The sequence below is a fragment of the Squalius cephalus genome (assembly GCF_949319135.1).
Source record: "Squalius cephalus genome assembly, chromosome: 12".
NCBI lineage: Eukaryota > Metazoa > Chordata > Actinopteri > Cypriniformes > Leuciscidae > Squalius > Squalius cephalus.
The window spans coordinates 4,417,771-4,434,957 of record NC_137133.1 but is presented as its reverse complement, the minus strand read 5'-3'; the positions used below and the strand labels follow the sequence as shown (position 1 = coordinate 4,434,957).

The following is a 17,187-nucleotide window of genomic DNA, read 5'->3' as shown; positions in this document are numbered from 1 at the left end:
GACAGAGGGTGTAGAGAGAGGGGAGGTGAGAGGATATTGGGGCGGGGCGGGGTGGAAGGGGGGGGTTATTAGTGTAACTGATGGATTCATTGTTTTCCCAAAGAGTGATTTGTGTTGTTGTTCCGTTCATGTTTCACAATCAGCATTATCTTTATTAAGCTCCTCGGCGGCGATTAACGATATTCGCGTGTTACGTTTATGTAAATGACATCCGTCACCGATATTTATCGCACCCCTCCCCCACATTACTATCCCCATAATTGAAGGAGATAATAAGGCTATATACGTTCACATTTCAAACATAGAATTTCTAGTAGTGAGAAACGTAATCATACAGTTGCCAGACAGACCAGAAAGCCCCCCCCCCCCCCCCAAACTCGGACTTTCTCAAAAGGTTCAAACACAAATGGTACACAGAAGACTGGCCCTTGCCCCTCACTCCTTAAACCCCAAACTATCATTCATAACCTTTCTGCATTGCTCCGAAAAGCAAAAGAGGAGAGGAGAGAGGGAGGGGAGAGGAGGACTGTGGGGAGGACCATGAACGCTTATTTAAAAAGACTTCCTTTATTGGACCATGTGCAGGCAGTTCACTCACAAAGGCCTTAAATAGGATATTTTCTGTTCCCTATAGTTGCTTTCCCTTTTAAGTGCCGAGGCAAAAAAAGTAAGTTTACAACTCCTCTCACAATGAAGCTCTTCACTCCCAGGTTGCTGAGACCCGGGCTGACCTGGGAAAGTTAATTAGGAGGCCAACAATGAGCGAGCCCGAGCAAAATACCTCGCCTCTCCTCCAGCCAAAGATGTCATCCATTAATTAGGCAAATCTTTAAGGTGGGCTTATTGAATTTACAGAAAGGCCGCAGTTTGGGCGGGCCGCGTTTTTTGATCAGGCCCTCGCCCCAAACAATGCCTTCTCCTGGTTAAGGAAAAAGGGAGGGGATTGGTGGAAGCAGAGGAGGAAGAGAAAGAGAAGGAGGGGAAAAAAGGAGAGGGAGAGAAAGGAACGTATGGCTTGCAGAGGCTCAATGGGAATAAGGATGGGGAGATTCACAGGGGTTTGGGGGCATGCTTCGGCGATGATGTCATGCAAAGGCAACCTGGGGGCTTGGGAAGAGTGGAAAGGAGTTTGGGGGGTGGAGGAGGAGGGGGGGGGCACTCAAAGTTAACATGGCTGCATCTGGGCCAAAGCCTTCTCTCTAAAGGACCGAAACGCATACGCACCCCATGCTGATCAGAGCTGGCTTTCACCTAGCATCTGCTGGATTCTCTTCAATGCATTACCATGATCAATTAATGACCGACTGTGAACTGTAAATGCTTTTCAGATCGGTATTAGTATCAGTGTTATATTTGTGTTTTGTCATATCTGTTGGCTCAGAAGTCCGTCACATTTGTCTTTTTAACTATTTAACTATTATAATTTCATAGATGATTATAATTTCATGTAATTTCACAAAGGCTTCCGCACAGGTCTGGTTGCTCTGTTTACACAGTTATTAGTGACAATCACATCATGAAATTGAAAAAGATAGTTCAGTATGTTTTAAATATCAATAGAGAGACTTTCTATTCATACAAATATGTTTTCAGAAAATATTTTCAGTTGAAATAATTGCATGATGTCCTGATGCATCCCTTAACTTTTAGTTCTACACCCTAAAAAATAAATTTTACAAAAAAAAAAAAAACTGTTAACTGTTAATAATCTTACCATACAGTAATTTTACAGTACCATACTGTCGAAGTTATGTAACCAGTGTAAAACAGTACATTTATTTTTAATAAATATAAATTTGCAGTGAAAAAGGCTAAACAGATCTGCAGAAGTCCCTGCCTGGCACATCACATATGATTATATTTCATTTAAATTGGTTTGTTTATATATTTATTGTTATATGTAATGTTAGTGTTTTGTTACATTTACTTTTTTTTAGTTGATGTTTATTGCATTATTTTAGCATCTGTGCTACACTGATGGTGTTTTGTCTTTGTGTTCCAGAATTAGATAAGTTGTCTAGATAAGCCTTCGGCATTTATTGGCTTTTATAAGTCACGTCTTTGAGGGTTTACAGAAAAATGTCACTGGACAACTAGAATCTCACATCAAATTCCTCCAGGAACTATTGTCTTCTCCACATAAAGCCAAGTTGCTCTTTTTATTTGATGATGACTGATTTAAATCTCCAAGCAGAGCTTCATATTGGATTTAGTCTTTGTGGGATTTGGTGTGTGTGTTGAGTTCCAGCTCTTTAAGAATTTCATTGATGCTGGAATTCCAGGCTTTTCAAACCGAGCCCTGGTGTGGTAAAAGCTAATACTGACACTTGTACACAGACAAGCAGTAGAGTAGCGTGTATAAAGCTTTGTTGGGGGAGGCTGGGTATCTCCCTGTCCTCTTCTTTGACATGACCAGTCTTTGTGAGAAAAAAAAAAAAACCCTTCCCTTGAAGACCATATCCCTCCTCTCATAGTTCATGCTGTTTTAAGGGCACTGACTGGGCTGAGCTCTACCTCCCTAAAATACACCCTCCCCCTGGTCGTCCTAATCGGAGGGGTGGATCTATGTGTTTTGTTGCTTGTCAAAAACAATCACTCTTCGGGCCATTACAGTTGCTGCACGTCCTCCTTTAATTGGTGTAACGCACGGAGGAATGAAAGCGAGGGCGGCCCACAAAAGCAGGCCAGTGAATGAGAACCGACTCGCACTGAACTGCTCTTCAGGGCAAAAAAAGTTCAGAGTTGGCAGCTAACAAGGAGTTGTAGGGGGGTCTTTCATTCAGCGATATCACTGGCGAAACTCTCAGACACCAGCCTTAAAAATGTATTCGCATCGTGTTAGATGAAAGTAAACATTTTGTTTCAGTCATGTGCAAATAATTAAGAACAGATAAACAGTGTAAACATATCGCAGGGCCAACTTTCTAAATAGGTGATTTTTACGTCTTTAAGTTTTACATAAAAATGAATTGTTTTTATTAGGGCTGTCAAACGATTAATCGCGATTAATCGCATCCAAAATAAAAGTTTGTTTTTACATAATATATGTGTGTGTATGGAGTATAATTATTTTCTATATATAAATACACACACACATGCATATATATTTAAGAAAAATTTGTTATTTATATATAAAATATTTATATATAATATAAATTATATATAATATAAATATATATACACAGTATATACATGCAAATATTAAATATATACATGCATGTGTGTGTATTTATATATAGAAAATAATTATACACCGTACACACACATATATTATGTAAAAACAAACTTTTATTTTGGATGCGATTAATCGCGATTAATCGTTTGACAGCCCTAGTTTTTATTAAATCTTATATCTGTTTTAAATAGTTTACATACAATATAATTAGCCTAATAAAAATGGTTTTATAATACATGAAGTATAGGTCTCCTAATGGAGGCAGCCATTTTGAGATCACATGACCAGCTCAATACCACTCGCTTCATTATCCTCTAGTATTGGACAAATTTTTTTTTTTATTGCAGATAATACAACTACAATAAGGCAACACAAAATTATTGGACACTTTCATTTATATATAAAAAAAATTAATAATGGCTGACTTTTGCTTTTTGGTGCACCCAGTCATAGATGCAATAAAAAAACATTTAAAACATTCTGTTAAAATGGCAATGCTGTTTAAGTCCACTTATTAAACTCTAAACTGTTGTAACTAACTGTATTTTTCCCCAGAGAAAGCTCACTCAGCCTGTGCTGGAGGTTGTCAGTAGAGTTTTATATCCAGTTCGCTGGAGCTGAAAGAAGTCAGCATCGTGTCTTGTTATGAAACAAGACGTTCTTGCCTCCCGCTCCGGGTGAACGATTCCTGGGGTGACTTGCGTGGAACGATGGCCTCGCCGTGGCGCTCCACAGAGGCGACCAACAGCGAGGAAGTCAATGCGCCATTGTGCATCGAGCTCGTCGGCTACATGTTTGGTAATTATCCCGCCTGTTTGTTGGAGACTTGGATCTGTGAGCCAAGCCGGCAGACAGTAGAGCACAACACCGTCAACAAAGATTAACTTCTTCTGACATGTCTAGTTGAGGGAGACGAACTCAAAACGTCATTGATTAGTGCTGCCAATCAGTTCTGCAACAGCAATTTAGTACATTTTTTAATAGTAAAACAATGAACAAAATCACAAATGCTATGTGCTATTGGAGAAGACATATATTTAGAGTAAGATTAGCAAATGTGGGTCAACTAATCATTACCGAGTGGATGTTTCAACAATCTCAGCAAACAAATAAGAATGCTCTTCTTTAAAATAAGCCTCTAAAATACAAATCACCAACACTTTCAGAAATAGGGGTACAGTAGGAGTCAATTTCTGTCCCCCAAGGTTCAATCTACACTAACATACCCCATAGGTACATATATGTACCTTTTTGAGGGTCAAAAAGCATTAAAAGTTACATATATGTACCGTTTCTTTTAAAGGTTAAGGTACAATATTGTACCCTTGAGGGTACAGCCCCAGTGACAAGCCATTGTACCCCTAAAGGTACAATTATGTACTTTATTTTCTGAGAGTGCATACAAAATTTACACAAAAATATATAGGCCTATAATAAAATCTTTCAGGTTCAGTGTTTTTTAAACGGCTCTGGATTATGATCATGAATCTTAATGCTATTATCAGCTAACATGGCATATGTCATATAAAGTTAGAGCTATGTAGTAACCCATATACACTCACAGGACACTTTATTAGGTACACCTGCTCAACTGCTTGTTACCACAAATATCTAATCAGATGGCAGCAACTCAATGCATTTATGTGGTCAAGACGATCTGCTGATGTTCAAACTGTGAACTTCAAGAAAGTTGATTTTAGTGACTTTGAACGTGGCATGATTGTTGGTGCCAGAAAGTAAACTGCTGATCTACTTGGATTTTCACGCACACCCATGTCTAGGGTTTACAGAGAATGGTCCAAAAAAGAGAAAATCTCAAGTGAGCGGCAGTTCTGTAGGTAAAAATCCCCTGTTGATGCCAGAGGTCAGAGGAGAATGGCCAGACTGGTTCGAGCTGATTGGAAAGGCAACATATAACCACTCCTTCCAGCCGAGGTGTGCAGAAGAGCATCACTGAACGACATCAAACCGTCAAATCTTGAAGCAGATGGGCTAAAGCAGCAGAAGACCACACCGGGTGCCACTACTGTCAGAAGATTGAAAAAAGCATTGCCTAGTCTCGATTTCTGCTGCGATATAGGGTCAGAATTTGGCGTAAACAACACGTAAGCATGGATCCATCCTGCCTGGAATCTTCTATTAATGGTGTGGGTGATATTTTCTTGGCTCCTTAGTGCCAATTGAGCATTGTTTAAAAGCCACAGCCTACCTGAGTATTGTTACTGAACATGTCCATCCTTTAATGACCACAGTGTATCTTCTAATGCAGGATAAAGCACCAAAGCTCAGATCATCTCAAACTGGTTACTTGAACATGACAATGAGGTCACGATACTCAAATGGCCTCACTAGTCACCAGATCTCAATCCACTAGAGCACCTTTGGGATGTGGTGGAACGGAACATTTCCATCATGGATGTGCAGCCGACAAATCCGCAGCACCTACGTGATGCTATCGTGTAAATATAGACCAAAATCTCGGAGGAATGTTTCCAGAACCTTGTTGCATCTATGCCACGAAGAGTTAAGGCATTGTACCTAATAAAGTGGCTGTGAGTATGTGTTAACCTTTTAGTACACTGTAAAATCCAACAGTGATTCTAACTAACACTTTTCAGTTAACTTTACTTAATGTCTTAACTGTAAAATTCTAGTAATCTGTGCTATTCACATACTAAGCTTTGTTTACTAAGAAGTTCAGATGAATTGATTAGTTTGAGTGTGGTTTTTGAGGAGGGGGAAATCTTAATGGACTCTGTTTGCATTCACTCATTTCCCAAAGTCATCTTGAATGTTGAAATTTTAATACAACTGATACATTTGAGAGAACATCACATAAGCTGACTTCATAAATTGATGTTGATTTTCCTAAAATGTTTTTGGTCACCGTTATGGCGATTAGTGATCCCTTTGGTTGGGCACTTGGAACTTCATTTATACTATTGTAATTCTCTTCCCATTGATGCTATATTACTTGTATACAAGGGCGTAGATTTGGTTTGAACATTGGGGGGCTTGAAGTTTGGGTTTCTGCATATTTTTTATGTGATCATGGTATAAATATTGGGGGGGTTATCTCCCCCCCCCCAACCCCCCCACAAATTACGCCCCTGCTTGTATATATGGATGTCAATTTCATGTCAATTAATGATCTTTTATAATTTTGTTGCTAACACTAATGTCCTACACACCTTGTGAAACTTTTAATTGTGTTGATATAATCCCTCTATATTTGTGACAATCTTGCAATTGATCATACTTGAGTCACACAGACTTCAACATTCAGCCTGCAAAACACAACAATGGTAACAATTATATTTTATTTAAAGTAAATTATCAAGTACGCTCTACAGTTCTTTTTTAGTTACTAGAACTTTTGTGTAAGTGAACTATACTAAGCATTTGTCAGTACTACTATTCCTATTTCACTTTACTGTCAGTCAGGACAATACTAAAAATAATAATAAAATACTATAAAGCTTTTATCCAACTTAGATCTATCAAAACTTGTGTTCACAGTACTTTAAATGAAGCAACTGTGCTTTTCTTTTAAATGCTGCCTGTTTCAAGAATACATTTCCAAGTTTTTTTTTTTTTTTTTTTTTTATAGGACCACCATCTATAGCATGCAAATGAGTGAGGTCCTGTCCTGATATTCACGTTTTAACGAGAAAGTTAGCTGTAATTAATTAGGCTGCAGGACTTTCTAAGCTATTTAGTGGGATCCGTTCATTGAACATTGAGAGCGCGTTTCTCCTGTCCAAGGGCTTTTCTCCTGTAGCTCTTCTCAGTTCACATTGCCTCTCAGAGGGCAGAATAGCCCAAGCCTTGATCCTCGTCAGTTGTCATCCCCAGTTCGGGCCACTTTGGCCGCTGCTAGTGGGGAAGTCAGGCCTAATCCCTGGAAGGAATCAGGGCAAAAGAAAAGCAACAATAACCAAGTCAACCGTAAAAAATGAAAGCGAAATCTCTATTATCAGCCCCAACATTTCCCAGCGATGCAGTGAAATCAGGCTGGTTTGTCATTCGAGTCAGACACCGGGGGGAGAATCTGGGGTCGCTTTGGGTTGGTAGACTCACACGACGTTTAGAGAGCAATATTTCGGCGAAAGGGGCCTCGCATTTGCAAAATCCCCCTCACATCCCGCCATAAGCATTAAATGCAGTCTGACTTTATGTTGTATAGGCAACGCAAAACAAGAAAAGAGGCACAGTCCTCGCATAAAAGAACGCGGTTTTGGGGGATTAGGGACGGACCAAAGGATGGAGAATAACTTCTGCATAACTTTACAGCTCCTCTCTCTCCAGGTTTAGACCACGGCTTAAAGCGCACAGTCTTTAGTTAACCCTTAACTGCTCCCTAGACCAGACCCTATTTTTGTATTTCATTTTTTATTTAGGCTACATTGAATTATATTTATAAAAAAAATCATCAATTGTCAACAGCAATAAAGTTTTTGACGAGATAGATAAACGATAAAGAAAAACCTACATAGTTGTGTAGCCTAATCTAAAAGTTTTATACGGATGCTAAAATGTTGTTTTAGGATTTAAAACGCTCGTTAATATAATCACGATCGCATCCCATATATGTGCAGGCACCATTTCTTTCACAAATGATTGTGTGGATCAGATGGCCCATGAAATTATTTTCTTGAAAACCTGCTTTTCGTTTTAAGAATTCATTAGGACAATCTTTAGCCACATCATTTTCAAAATATAAGCCAAGTTATCCAGGCTCATCCCTTTGCTTGAGAGCTCTCCAGTCGATGAAGATGCTTCACTTAGGCAGCCTAATTAGTGATTTTTGTCCTCGCTCAATTGTCTCCGTTGTGCATTCAAATGAAGTCTGTAATGCACATGGCAATTGTAGGCCTGTGTGGTATAAAAACCTGATTAGTTTCCTACTGATCAATAATCGTATTTATTAGGCTATTTCTTCCAGGGCATGTGAGGTAGGCTATGTGATTTAAAAAAAAAGGGTTATTTTCACTGCAAACGTCCTTGGTATCACAGTATGATTTTGTACACTGCTTGCAAACCGCTGAAATCAGCTGCCTTGGGTGACTTGGATCATCCAATTTAAGGCTATCACAATAACAGTGCTGCAGTAGTGGAGAGCTAATGCCACAATCCACGACATAAACCAGCGAATTTACCCTCAGACATCAGCGCACGCAGTAGAATAGCCCTTAATGCGAGGCATTCTGAGTCCCCCATTTCCATCAGGCTCTCATGACTGCAGAATTGCCGCGGACTGCAAGTTATCAAGAGGCACTAATTTCACATTAAAGACCATTGACTGCAGTGGCTTGATTCGAGGGTTTGTGACAATTAACACAATCAGAATCGGAGCCCAGATCGTTTACCTTGACTCCGTAATTATTTTTTGGCCGCGTGCGCGCGCTAACACATTCGCAAAATTGCACGCGGTGTCAAAAACCGAGAAGAGAGAGAGGATGCAGCGCGTGTGTGTAAATCCACTGTCTCCAAACACACAGATAATAAAATAATGAAAAAAGAATACAGTTAAGGTGCTTATTCCAAATTTTCATAGCAAGTGTTTGTTATTCCTGAGGCTGCGGACATTTTAAAATTCACCTTGAATTGATTCATAGTGGTGATGATAATAAAAGCAAAAGACTAGGCTATTATGTGCATGATCTAAAACCGACGGAAAGTCCTATTCTGAAGCGCGGTAGATGTGTAAAATATGATCCAAGTAGGTTAATAAATACAGTAAATAATGTTAAATGTATAGGCCTATTTCATAAAAGAAATGGGCATCACACACATATTTTTTGTTAAATAGCCTACGTACATGGGCAGAGATCACTGATCTAATATTTCTATAATAGTGCAATATGATCCTATCTATGAGATAGCTTTTATTTAAATTAAAGCGAATAGTTTAATTTAAAGAATAAATTATATAGACACAAAACAAGTGGAATTTGCTGAAACTAACTGTGCTCAATTTCCACTTCTTTAAACTTCACCTGTCATTTAAAATCCCGTCCATCGCGAGATTTCCATAGTCATGTGATCGAGACGCAGGCAAGAGGAAAACAGGAAGCTGTGCAGAGTCTGGGCAAAGCAACAGCATTCTGTGTTTGGAGTCCAAAAAGATATGGATTTGGTAACGAAATTTACATGTGTGGTATCATGCTTATTTTCAGGATGGGCGATTACATTAATTAACGTTGCTAACTGTTCGGTTTACCCATCGGAAATGAGTGTCGATGCCGCATTAAAGCTGCCTGTATCGCAGGCAAGCGGTTTGGGGCTCTTCTACTCTCTCAGTCTTTCATCTACGTTTCCAGATGACTTGGAAGTGAACGAGTATTGTACTAAACTGCTTCATATCTACGGTGAACGCTACGTGACTTACGCCAACTGCCTGGTGTCTTACGCACGACCTGTCAAAGTCTGTCAGAACTGTTACACTCACTTCAACAGTCTGACGGAAATAAATACAAATATATCATCTGACCAAGTAAGTGTTTAATTTACTCTAAATGTCCATCTACAACACTAAACGTGCCTATAAATGGTTTGAAGGTTGTTTGACAGAATTGGTTAACCACTGGTCACATGCACTCATGTCTCGTGATTGTGTGTGTTGCCTGACTCACACTGACTCTGGAATGTTTTAGTGAGCTTATAGAGCTATTTTAAGTTAATTTAAACTAACTCGAGTCCTTCTGAATAGTTGCACATCTTTGTCATCTTCTTATTGCACCTTTTTAAACTGAACAAATAGCTAAAGATGCCAGTACATACTGTATATATTTTAATTAACACATATACTGGGTATTTTGTCACTGTACACACTGTTATTATAAAATAAGTTATGATCTGCAGATGGAGAAGTTAATGCTTAATAATCTGTGACTAAATTATGTCTTCTCATAGCTGGGCCCTGGAAATGTTAGTTGTCATGACAGCCTGATGCGTTCTGATAGGTTGATGCTGCTCTATACCCTCTACAGCGATATGGAAGAGATCTGGGAATCAGCAGAATGCAAACGTAAGTAACATAACCTGAAACATTGTAAGGTTCAATTGAAATTGGCATTAGACTGGATCCTTTCTCTTAAAGGAGAACTCCGGTCAATTTTAACATTGAGCTCATTTTTTGGTAAATTTGGAGTGCTGTCAGTACAGAGAACAACGACAAAAATCGGTGTTGCCTACACCGTGTTATCCTCTTTTTAAAATTTGCACCCTGTTGACTTCAATGGGGCAAGTTTTAAACCTGCTTTTAGCCTCTTAACATCCTTGATGTGTCATTACAAGTGCCCAGCCATGTGAGTGATTCCTTCAGAGTGAACGCGGGTGAATCTGACTGCAGTAGATGTGAAAGATATGAATAAAAATGATGTTAATTCAGCCAGGTTTTAGTTTAGGTTTAGGTTAGTAGGTTAGATTAGTAGGTTTAGTTACTTATGATCACGCGCATGAACTCGACAATCGACTACTGTGGACTTCGACCGAAAACAGGAAGTAAATACAGGTATGTGTGCTGGCTGAATTAACATCACTTTTATTCATATCTTTCACATCTACTGCAGTCAGATTCACCGTGTTCACTCTGAAGGAATCACTCACATTGGCTGGGCACTTGTAATGACACATCAAGGATGTTAAGAGGCTAAAAGCAGGTTTAAATATTGCCCCATTGAAGTCAACAGGGTGCAAATTTTAAAAAGAGGATAACACGGTGTAGGCAACACCGATTTTTGTCGTTGTTCTCTGTACTGACAGCACTCCAAATTTACAAAAAAATTTCTCCTTTAAGCATGTTTCTTTCATTTTCACTCTTAATATAACCAGATGATATATTTCTCACCACTTGCAATATGAAGAAATTGTGTCGTGTGTAAAATTCACATTTTTCCTCATTAGAATGTCTGACTGAAGATGGAGAGGCTCTCACCAATGAGACTGTGTACTTCATGGCCATGGCGAATCAGTCACTCACCTGCTTTCAGCAATATCTGGTAATATCGAATGGCTCACTTAGATCAATACAAGCACAGTTAAAACAAATCCTTGAGTTTGAGAGTATCCTGTTCTCTAAACAGAGCAACCACACCGAACTGTGCAAAGACTGCAAAGCCTCATACAAAAGGCTGAACGAGCTCTATGGTAGAATGGAGAAAAACCAAACACTCTGCATTGATATAGAAGACGCAGTAAGTACCTACTATACACAAACCCTGTCATTTGACAAAAACAGTCCGAAAGTTATAAGTTTTACAATGTGCAAGTTTGGGAGAATTGTAAAATATCACCCTCAATAGCACTACATCTGTAACAATGCTTTTGTACACTCATTTTGCCCCAATTGCCAGTCTGGACAAGTCGACGCTAGTTGAATCTGCAAATATTGGGAAGTTGGAGTTTCTGTAGTTTGTGATGGGCACAGACTTCTTTTTTTTGCTTCAGACTAGGATTCCATCCCGTTGGAAGATATCAAACATGTTTGATATTTTGAGCTGATTTTAGAAAACATATTGTTTTCATTTGTCACGCCTCCTAGCAATGAAGAACATGTTTCTGTAGCTGTGTCCCAATTCAGAGGCTGCATCCTTTGAAGGACCTTGCTCCCCAACTTCAAAGGCCACACCTTCGATGTCCGCGAAGGTCGAACCGAGCGATGTTCGGGATAGTTCACCCAAAAATGAAAATTCAGTCATTTACTCACCCTCAAGTTGTCCCAAACCTGAACGAGTTTCTTTCTATTCTCTTCTACATTCATCTTGAAGAATGTTGGTAACCAGACAGTTGATGTTAGCCATTGACTTCCATAGTAGGAAAAAAAAAATACTATGGAAGTTGTGACGGGACATGTTGAACTGCTCCTCCCCTTTTTTTAAATGGCCAATAGCGTTTCGTCGATATCACTGCTTGGCCAGAGCCGTTGATCTTGGTAAACCCGCAGTTACCTCCTAAACTCTAACCGTCTCTCCTCCTAATCTCCTCCGTATCGCTTTAAAACAGGGTTTCCTCAAACTCGGTCCTGGAGGGCCACTGTCCTGCACAGTTTAGCTCCAACCCTGATCAAACACACCTAGCTGTGAGTTTCTAGTGATCCTGAAGACATTGATTAGTTTGCTCAGGTGTGTTTGATCAGGGTTGGAGCTAAACTGTACAGGACAGCGGCCCTCCAGGACCGAGTTTGAGAAACCCTGCTTTAAAATATAGCATTCTGTGCAGAATTCAAATGGGTCTGATACATTTTCTGGTATGCTCTGACTCGCGCATATGATCCGCTCTGTGCTATCATGTCTCTGGACAAGAGCAGACTGTGTGTGCGCTGCTAATGTAAAACCAGACTTTATTCGCCCCAATGTAAAGCATATTTACACTCTCTTAATCTTTCCTCATTCCCTACATAGTGCACTATGTGCCATTCACCATGTAGCAAATAGTAAATGTGTGAACAAGTGACCCATTTTAGCCACAGCTTCAGCATCAATTTATAATGTAGGGGACGGGATGCTTTAGATTCTAAAGAGCATTTGATTGGACAGAAAATCTGATCAAAATCATTGATCCATATTGGTGGAAGTGAGAGACAGAAGTTTTGAATGCTTTTGGAGCACACTACCTTATAGATAACAGTAAGGCTTACATATTCATACTAAAAGCACAAAAAACTTCATGGGTACTTTAATTGGGACGGTCTAGCCTAATGGTGCGTTCACACCGGATGCGAATAGCGCGTCAGGCACGAGTGATTTCAATGTTAAGTCAATGCAAAGACACGTTACGCGAGTAAAAAATCACGAAGTCAGTAGTGTTTCGGCATCAGTCAGGAGGATTTCTCTTGTTGCCTTGCAACTGTGACAGCTGCCATTGATGAGCGCCAATAACTTTTGTACTGTACTTTTTTTGAGAGTTATATTAAACTGTCTGAAAACAAAACAGGGTTTGCAACATGTCTAAATCTCTTCACCTTGATCTATTTATGTACATAATAAATAGGGGTGTAACAATATATTGTGTCACAATATATTGCAATACAAAAATATAACAATATGTATCGTGGATAGTGACAATATGTATTGTGTATAGTTCACCCAAAATGAAAATTACTGTCCGTGAAAAAAATCAAGTTTACAGAGTTGTCAGTACTACATTAAAATACTATGTAATGTGAATTTAATGTATTATAATGCAATGGGGGAATATTTGTGTGTCCTGATAATGCCAAATGTTTTATGTTACCAGTAAAAAGTGGCCTACATTATTTTAAATATATCTAGTCAGTGAAAGAGTGTAAGCAAATTCGTCTAAAATAATTCAGTATTTTCAGCTTCAGAATCATGAATATTGTTATTCTGGTGTCTCTATTGTCCTGTGCATTGGGTTACAAGTCCAAGCCTATTCATTTACACACACAATGTAATATCAAATTTAGCATTTTAATCAACAGTACATTTTTGGTTAACCTTTTACCATATGTCTTGGAGTATCGCAATAATATCGTATCGTGAGTTCAGTATCGTGATATGTATCGAATCGTGACATGAGGGTATCGTTACACCCCTAATAATAAAGCATCTTAGTAAGATTTAAGTCAACATTTGAACCCCTTTAAAGTTTTTTTTTTTTTTTGTAAATTAATATTGTTAGATATTCGAGTAAGTTGAAACCCAATACTTACATTTAAGAGTGTAATCTGGCATTTTCTCTAAAAAAAAATTCTAGTCGTCACCAGCGCAATGAATCTTGGAATAGGCCCGGCTGTGGAGGATCCACTCGTTCTATCCTTTGTGGCCTAGGAAATGAAGGACGCATTTGTAGTCTGCATTTGAAGGATGCAGCCTCTGAATTGGGACGTAGCTTATGTGAGTTTGTTGTGTTTGGGACACCTTGAAAATCTGGTGGTGTATGACGGCCAGTTTTCCTCTATAACCATTTACAAATTCGGCAATAAGTACACAAAAAGTGTGTAATGCCTAGTGTTTAAAATATGTTCAGATTTTAAAAGTCATGTAGTGTATTCCAGTCTTAATATACAGTAGCATGTCACACCATTCTCACGGCTTGATTCTCACAGAATGGATGAAAATGCATGATTAAATTCATTGTAATTTGCTTTGGATGAAATCGTCTGCCTAATGCAGTAATGTAATATAACACACTGATCCAACAAAGAAAAAAAAATGTTTTTTTGTCAGATAAAGATGGAGCCATTAGATATTGTGAAACTGATTACCTCGCTTACTTCCCAGATGAACATTACACGGCGGTTGTGGAGTAAAAACTATAAATGCTCGTTGCCTCGGGAAGAGACGGTGCCTGTCATCGCGGTGTCCAGCTTCATGCTCTTCCTCCCCATCATCTTCTACTTAAGCAGCTTCCTGCACTCGGAACAAAAGAAACGCAAGCTCATACACCGTGAGTAACTTGCTTAGTTGTGCAAATTGTCTCTGCAGAAGGTTCAAGGAAAAGGACAGAGGTGTTCGACGGTGTTAACTGTGCATGCTTTCAGTTTTAGGGTCAATTACTTGTCTCAGATCACCAAGACTACTACTTTTAGCATCTTTCAAAGCGTGTAATACACAAACTGTGTTCTTAATGCTCTGAGCAAAGTCTCTGACTTTGTAGTGAATATTCTGCTGCATCTCCTGCCAGTCTGGTTTTAATCTATTCCTTCATCTTGATCCACAGCCAATAGAGCCAAGTCCAGCAGCAGCCTAATGAATATCCAAGACAAATTCAGCTGAGTGGAGATGAGGCATCTTTAGTTCACCTCTCCCACTAAATCAACACGCACTTTTATCATGGACGGATGGGGTTTGTGTCTTCTCCTGGACTCCGAGCACATCTCGGTTCAAAGACTGATGTTCTCCAGCTGCTGTGATCACATTCTCTTAAATCAGAAGTGTTTTTTTTTCTTTTGTTTTGCACTATTTTTGATTTGCACTATTGATTTAGGTTCAGTGCTTTTTTTTTTTGCTTAGCTGTTAAGACATAATTCTGTTTTTCAGAGAGGATCAGTGAGCTTTTCAATAATTAGAAAGGATGTTGGTATTATATTATTGTATTTAAGGTATGAAAAAGATGTGATCCTGAGAAAAGGTTGCTTTATCTTTTACATGAAACTGGTTATGCTGCATTTTTGAGAGAGCATGTTACATTTTATACTCTCTATTTTCCTAGGTAGTAACGAATGCGCACACACACACACACACAAATAAATGACATGGCAATGTACCACTTCTGGAAGCACTCCATGTGCATTAGAGAAAAGTCTTGTAACAAATACCTTATTCAGGGTTAAAGGTGTATGCAGTGAGTAGAGGAGAAAAGTAAAGGATGGCAGAGGCAACATGAAGCCTTTTAGATGAACCATGTGCTTGTTTGCTTTTTATGCTTTTTACAATGGAGTTGCCATAGTCTTCACCTCATTGTATGGTTAGATACTGTCATTTAAATGTTTGATGAACAAATTTGACTAATCAGAGTTAGGCATGGAATAAGAAAGTTGAATTAACGATATATCAGAGGAAACTTTTATTTGCCCATTGCTGAGTATTAAATTATATAAAGTGTAAGTTCTAAGAAAACCCCTTGCATTCTTTTGTGGTTGTGAAATAGTTTTCAATCTACTAGTTTCCTCATACCTCTATTAAAATATGTTAATTGTGCTTAACTCCTAAAGCCTTCCTCGGAGGGATTGACAGGCTCGTTGTTTTCATGGCTATGTGGACTTTCCTTGGATTGCAAAGCACCCGTTTCCCCAGTCATTAGCAGCTAATCTAAATGTAGGATAAAGTTACTTGGCCGAATAATCGTAACAACACATCCGTTTAAGCCGCATTGGCTTTTTGGTCTTATGGAGCCGAGCCATTGCCTATCACACTGCCTCATAAGCGCATTTTGCTTGATTTGTCCAATCATATGATCGTGCAGGAAGATGTGGGGAAAAATAGCCTTTTCATACGCGGCTCATGAGTGCAATGTCTAACAAGAATGACAGCTTTCATCCCTGCAATGCCATTATCCGTTAAGCATTGGTGAAAGTCATTACTCCTGACCTGACTGCCAAATGTAGCAACCAGGCGAATTTCATGGCCACGTGCTCGACGAACTGACGCAAAAGCCGAAATAGCTTTTGAGACGTATGACCCGAGCTTACTTTCCCTGACAAGAACCCTAGAGAGGATGAGGGGAAACTGGTGGAAAATATGAGATTATCCCACATCACGTTTTGCCCCAATAAGAATCAGAGCAGTGACTTTGGACCTTAAGCAATGAGCCTGTTAAGAAATAACCCTGAGCCTGAAACTCAGTAGGGCTTTGAAATCCAACAAACCTTGAATGTAGCTGCTGCATTTTGTTTAAAAGTTGACATTAGGATTTTGGATGAGCTGTGATTAGAAATGAAATCATTCTCATCTGTTGATGATTGCTTTGTGCTCTCAAGGAGAATTCGTATGCTAACAAAAAAAGTCTAATATTTTCACCTTTTGTAAAGCTGTAATTTTATTTCGACTAATAAAAAGACATTTCATTCTAAAAATGTTTATTGTATAATTATTATTTATATGTATAATTTACTTGGTATTGCAATGTGAACTGAGTTCATTACCACCCCTCTGGCTTGTTTCCAAGCATCATAATCTATTCCAAGGAGCTTTAATTGTAATTGACTAAGAAAATAATTCTTTGTTCATTATTTTTTTGTGTAAAATGTAATATTTTGTAATTTAAAAAAGTTTCAGTTTCTGCCTTTTAATTATTTAAAATGGTCTCAATATTGCTCAACATTAGTTTGAAGGAAAAATACAGTAAGATATTGATAGTGATAACTGGTAAGTCATTATAATGTGTTATTTTGTTTCTTGTTAGTTAAAATTTGTACAAATTAGATAAAATACTGGAAAACACAACCGTAATTGCATGTCAAGTGTGTTGCAACAAGAAAAATCATCAACTAGCTGATAAAACCCTAGTATAATAGTAATATAATCATATATACACCTGTTATTATA

At 38.6% G+C, this 17,187-nt stretch overlaps 1 protein-coding gene across 1 annotated transcript; it reads left to right on the top strand.

The window, feature by feature from the left end:
• Nucleotides 1-3,885: 3,885 nt before the first annotated feature.
• Nucleotides 3,886-16,710, top strand: ostm1 (osteoclastogenesis associated transmembrane protein 1; the record flags this gene model as incomplete). The annotated part of the gene is made up of 8 exons (XM_079888738.1): nt 3,886-4,009; nt 9,204-9,314; nt 9,499-9,671; nt 10,091-10,205; nt 11,084-11,178; nt 11,263-11,373; nt 14,422-14,587; nt 14,861-16,710. 8 exons carry the CDS (start codon nt 3,886-3,888, stop codon nt 14,914-14,916), a joined length of 951 nt encoding a protein of 316 aa, XP_079744864.1. The 3' UTR covers nt 14,917-16,710.
• Between the last annotated feature and the right edge of the window lie 477 nt (nt 16,711-17,187).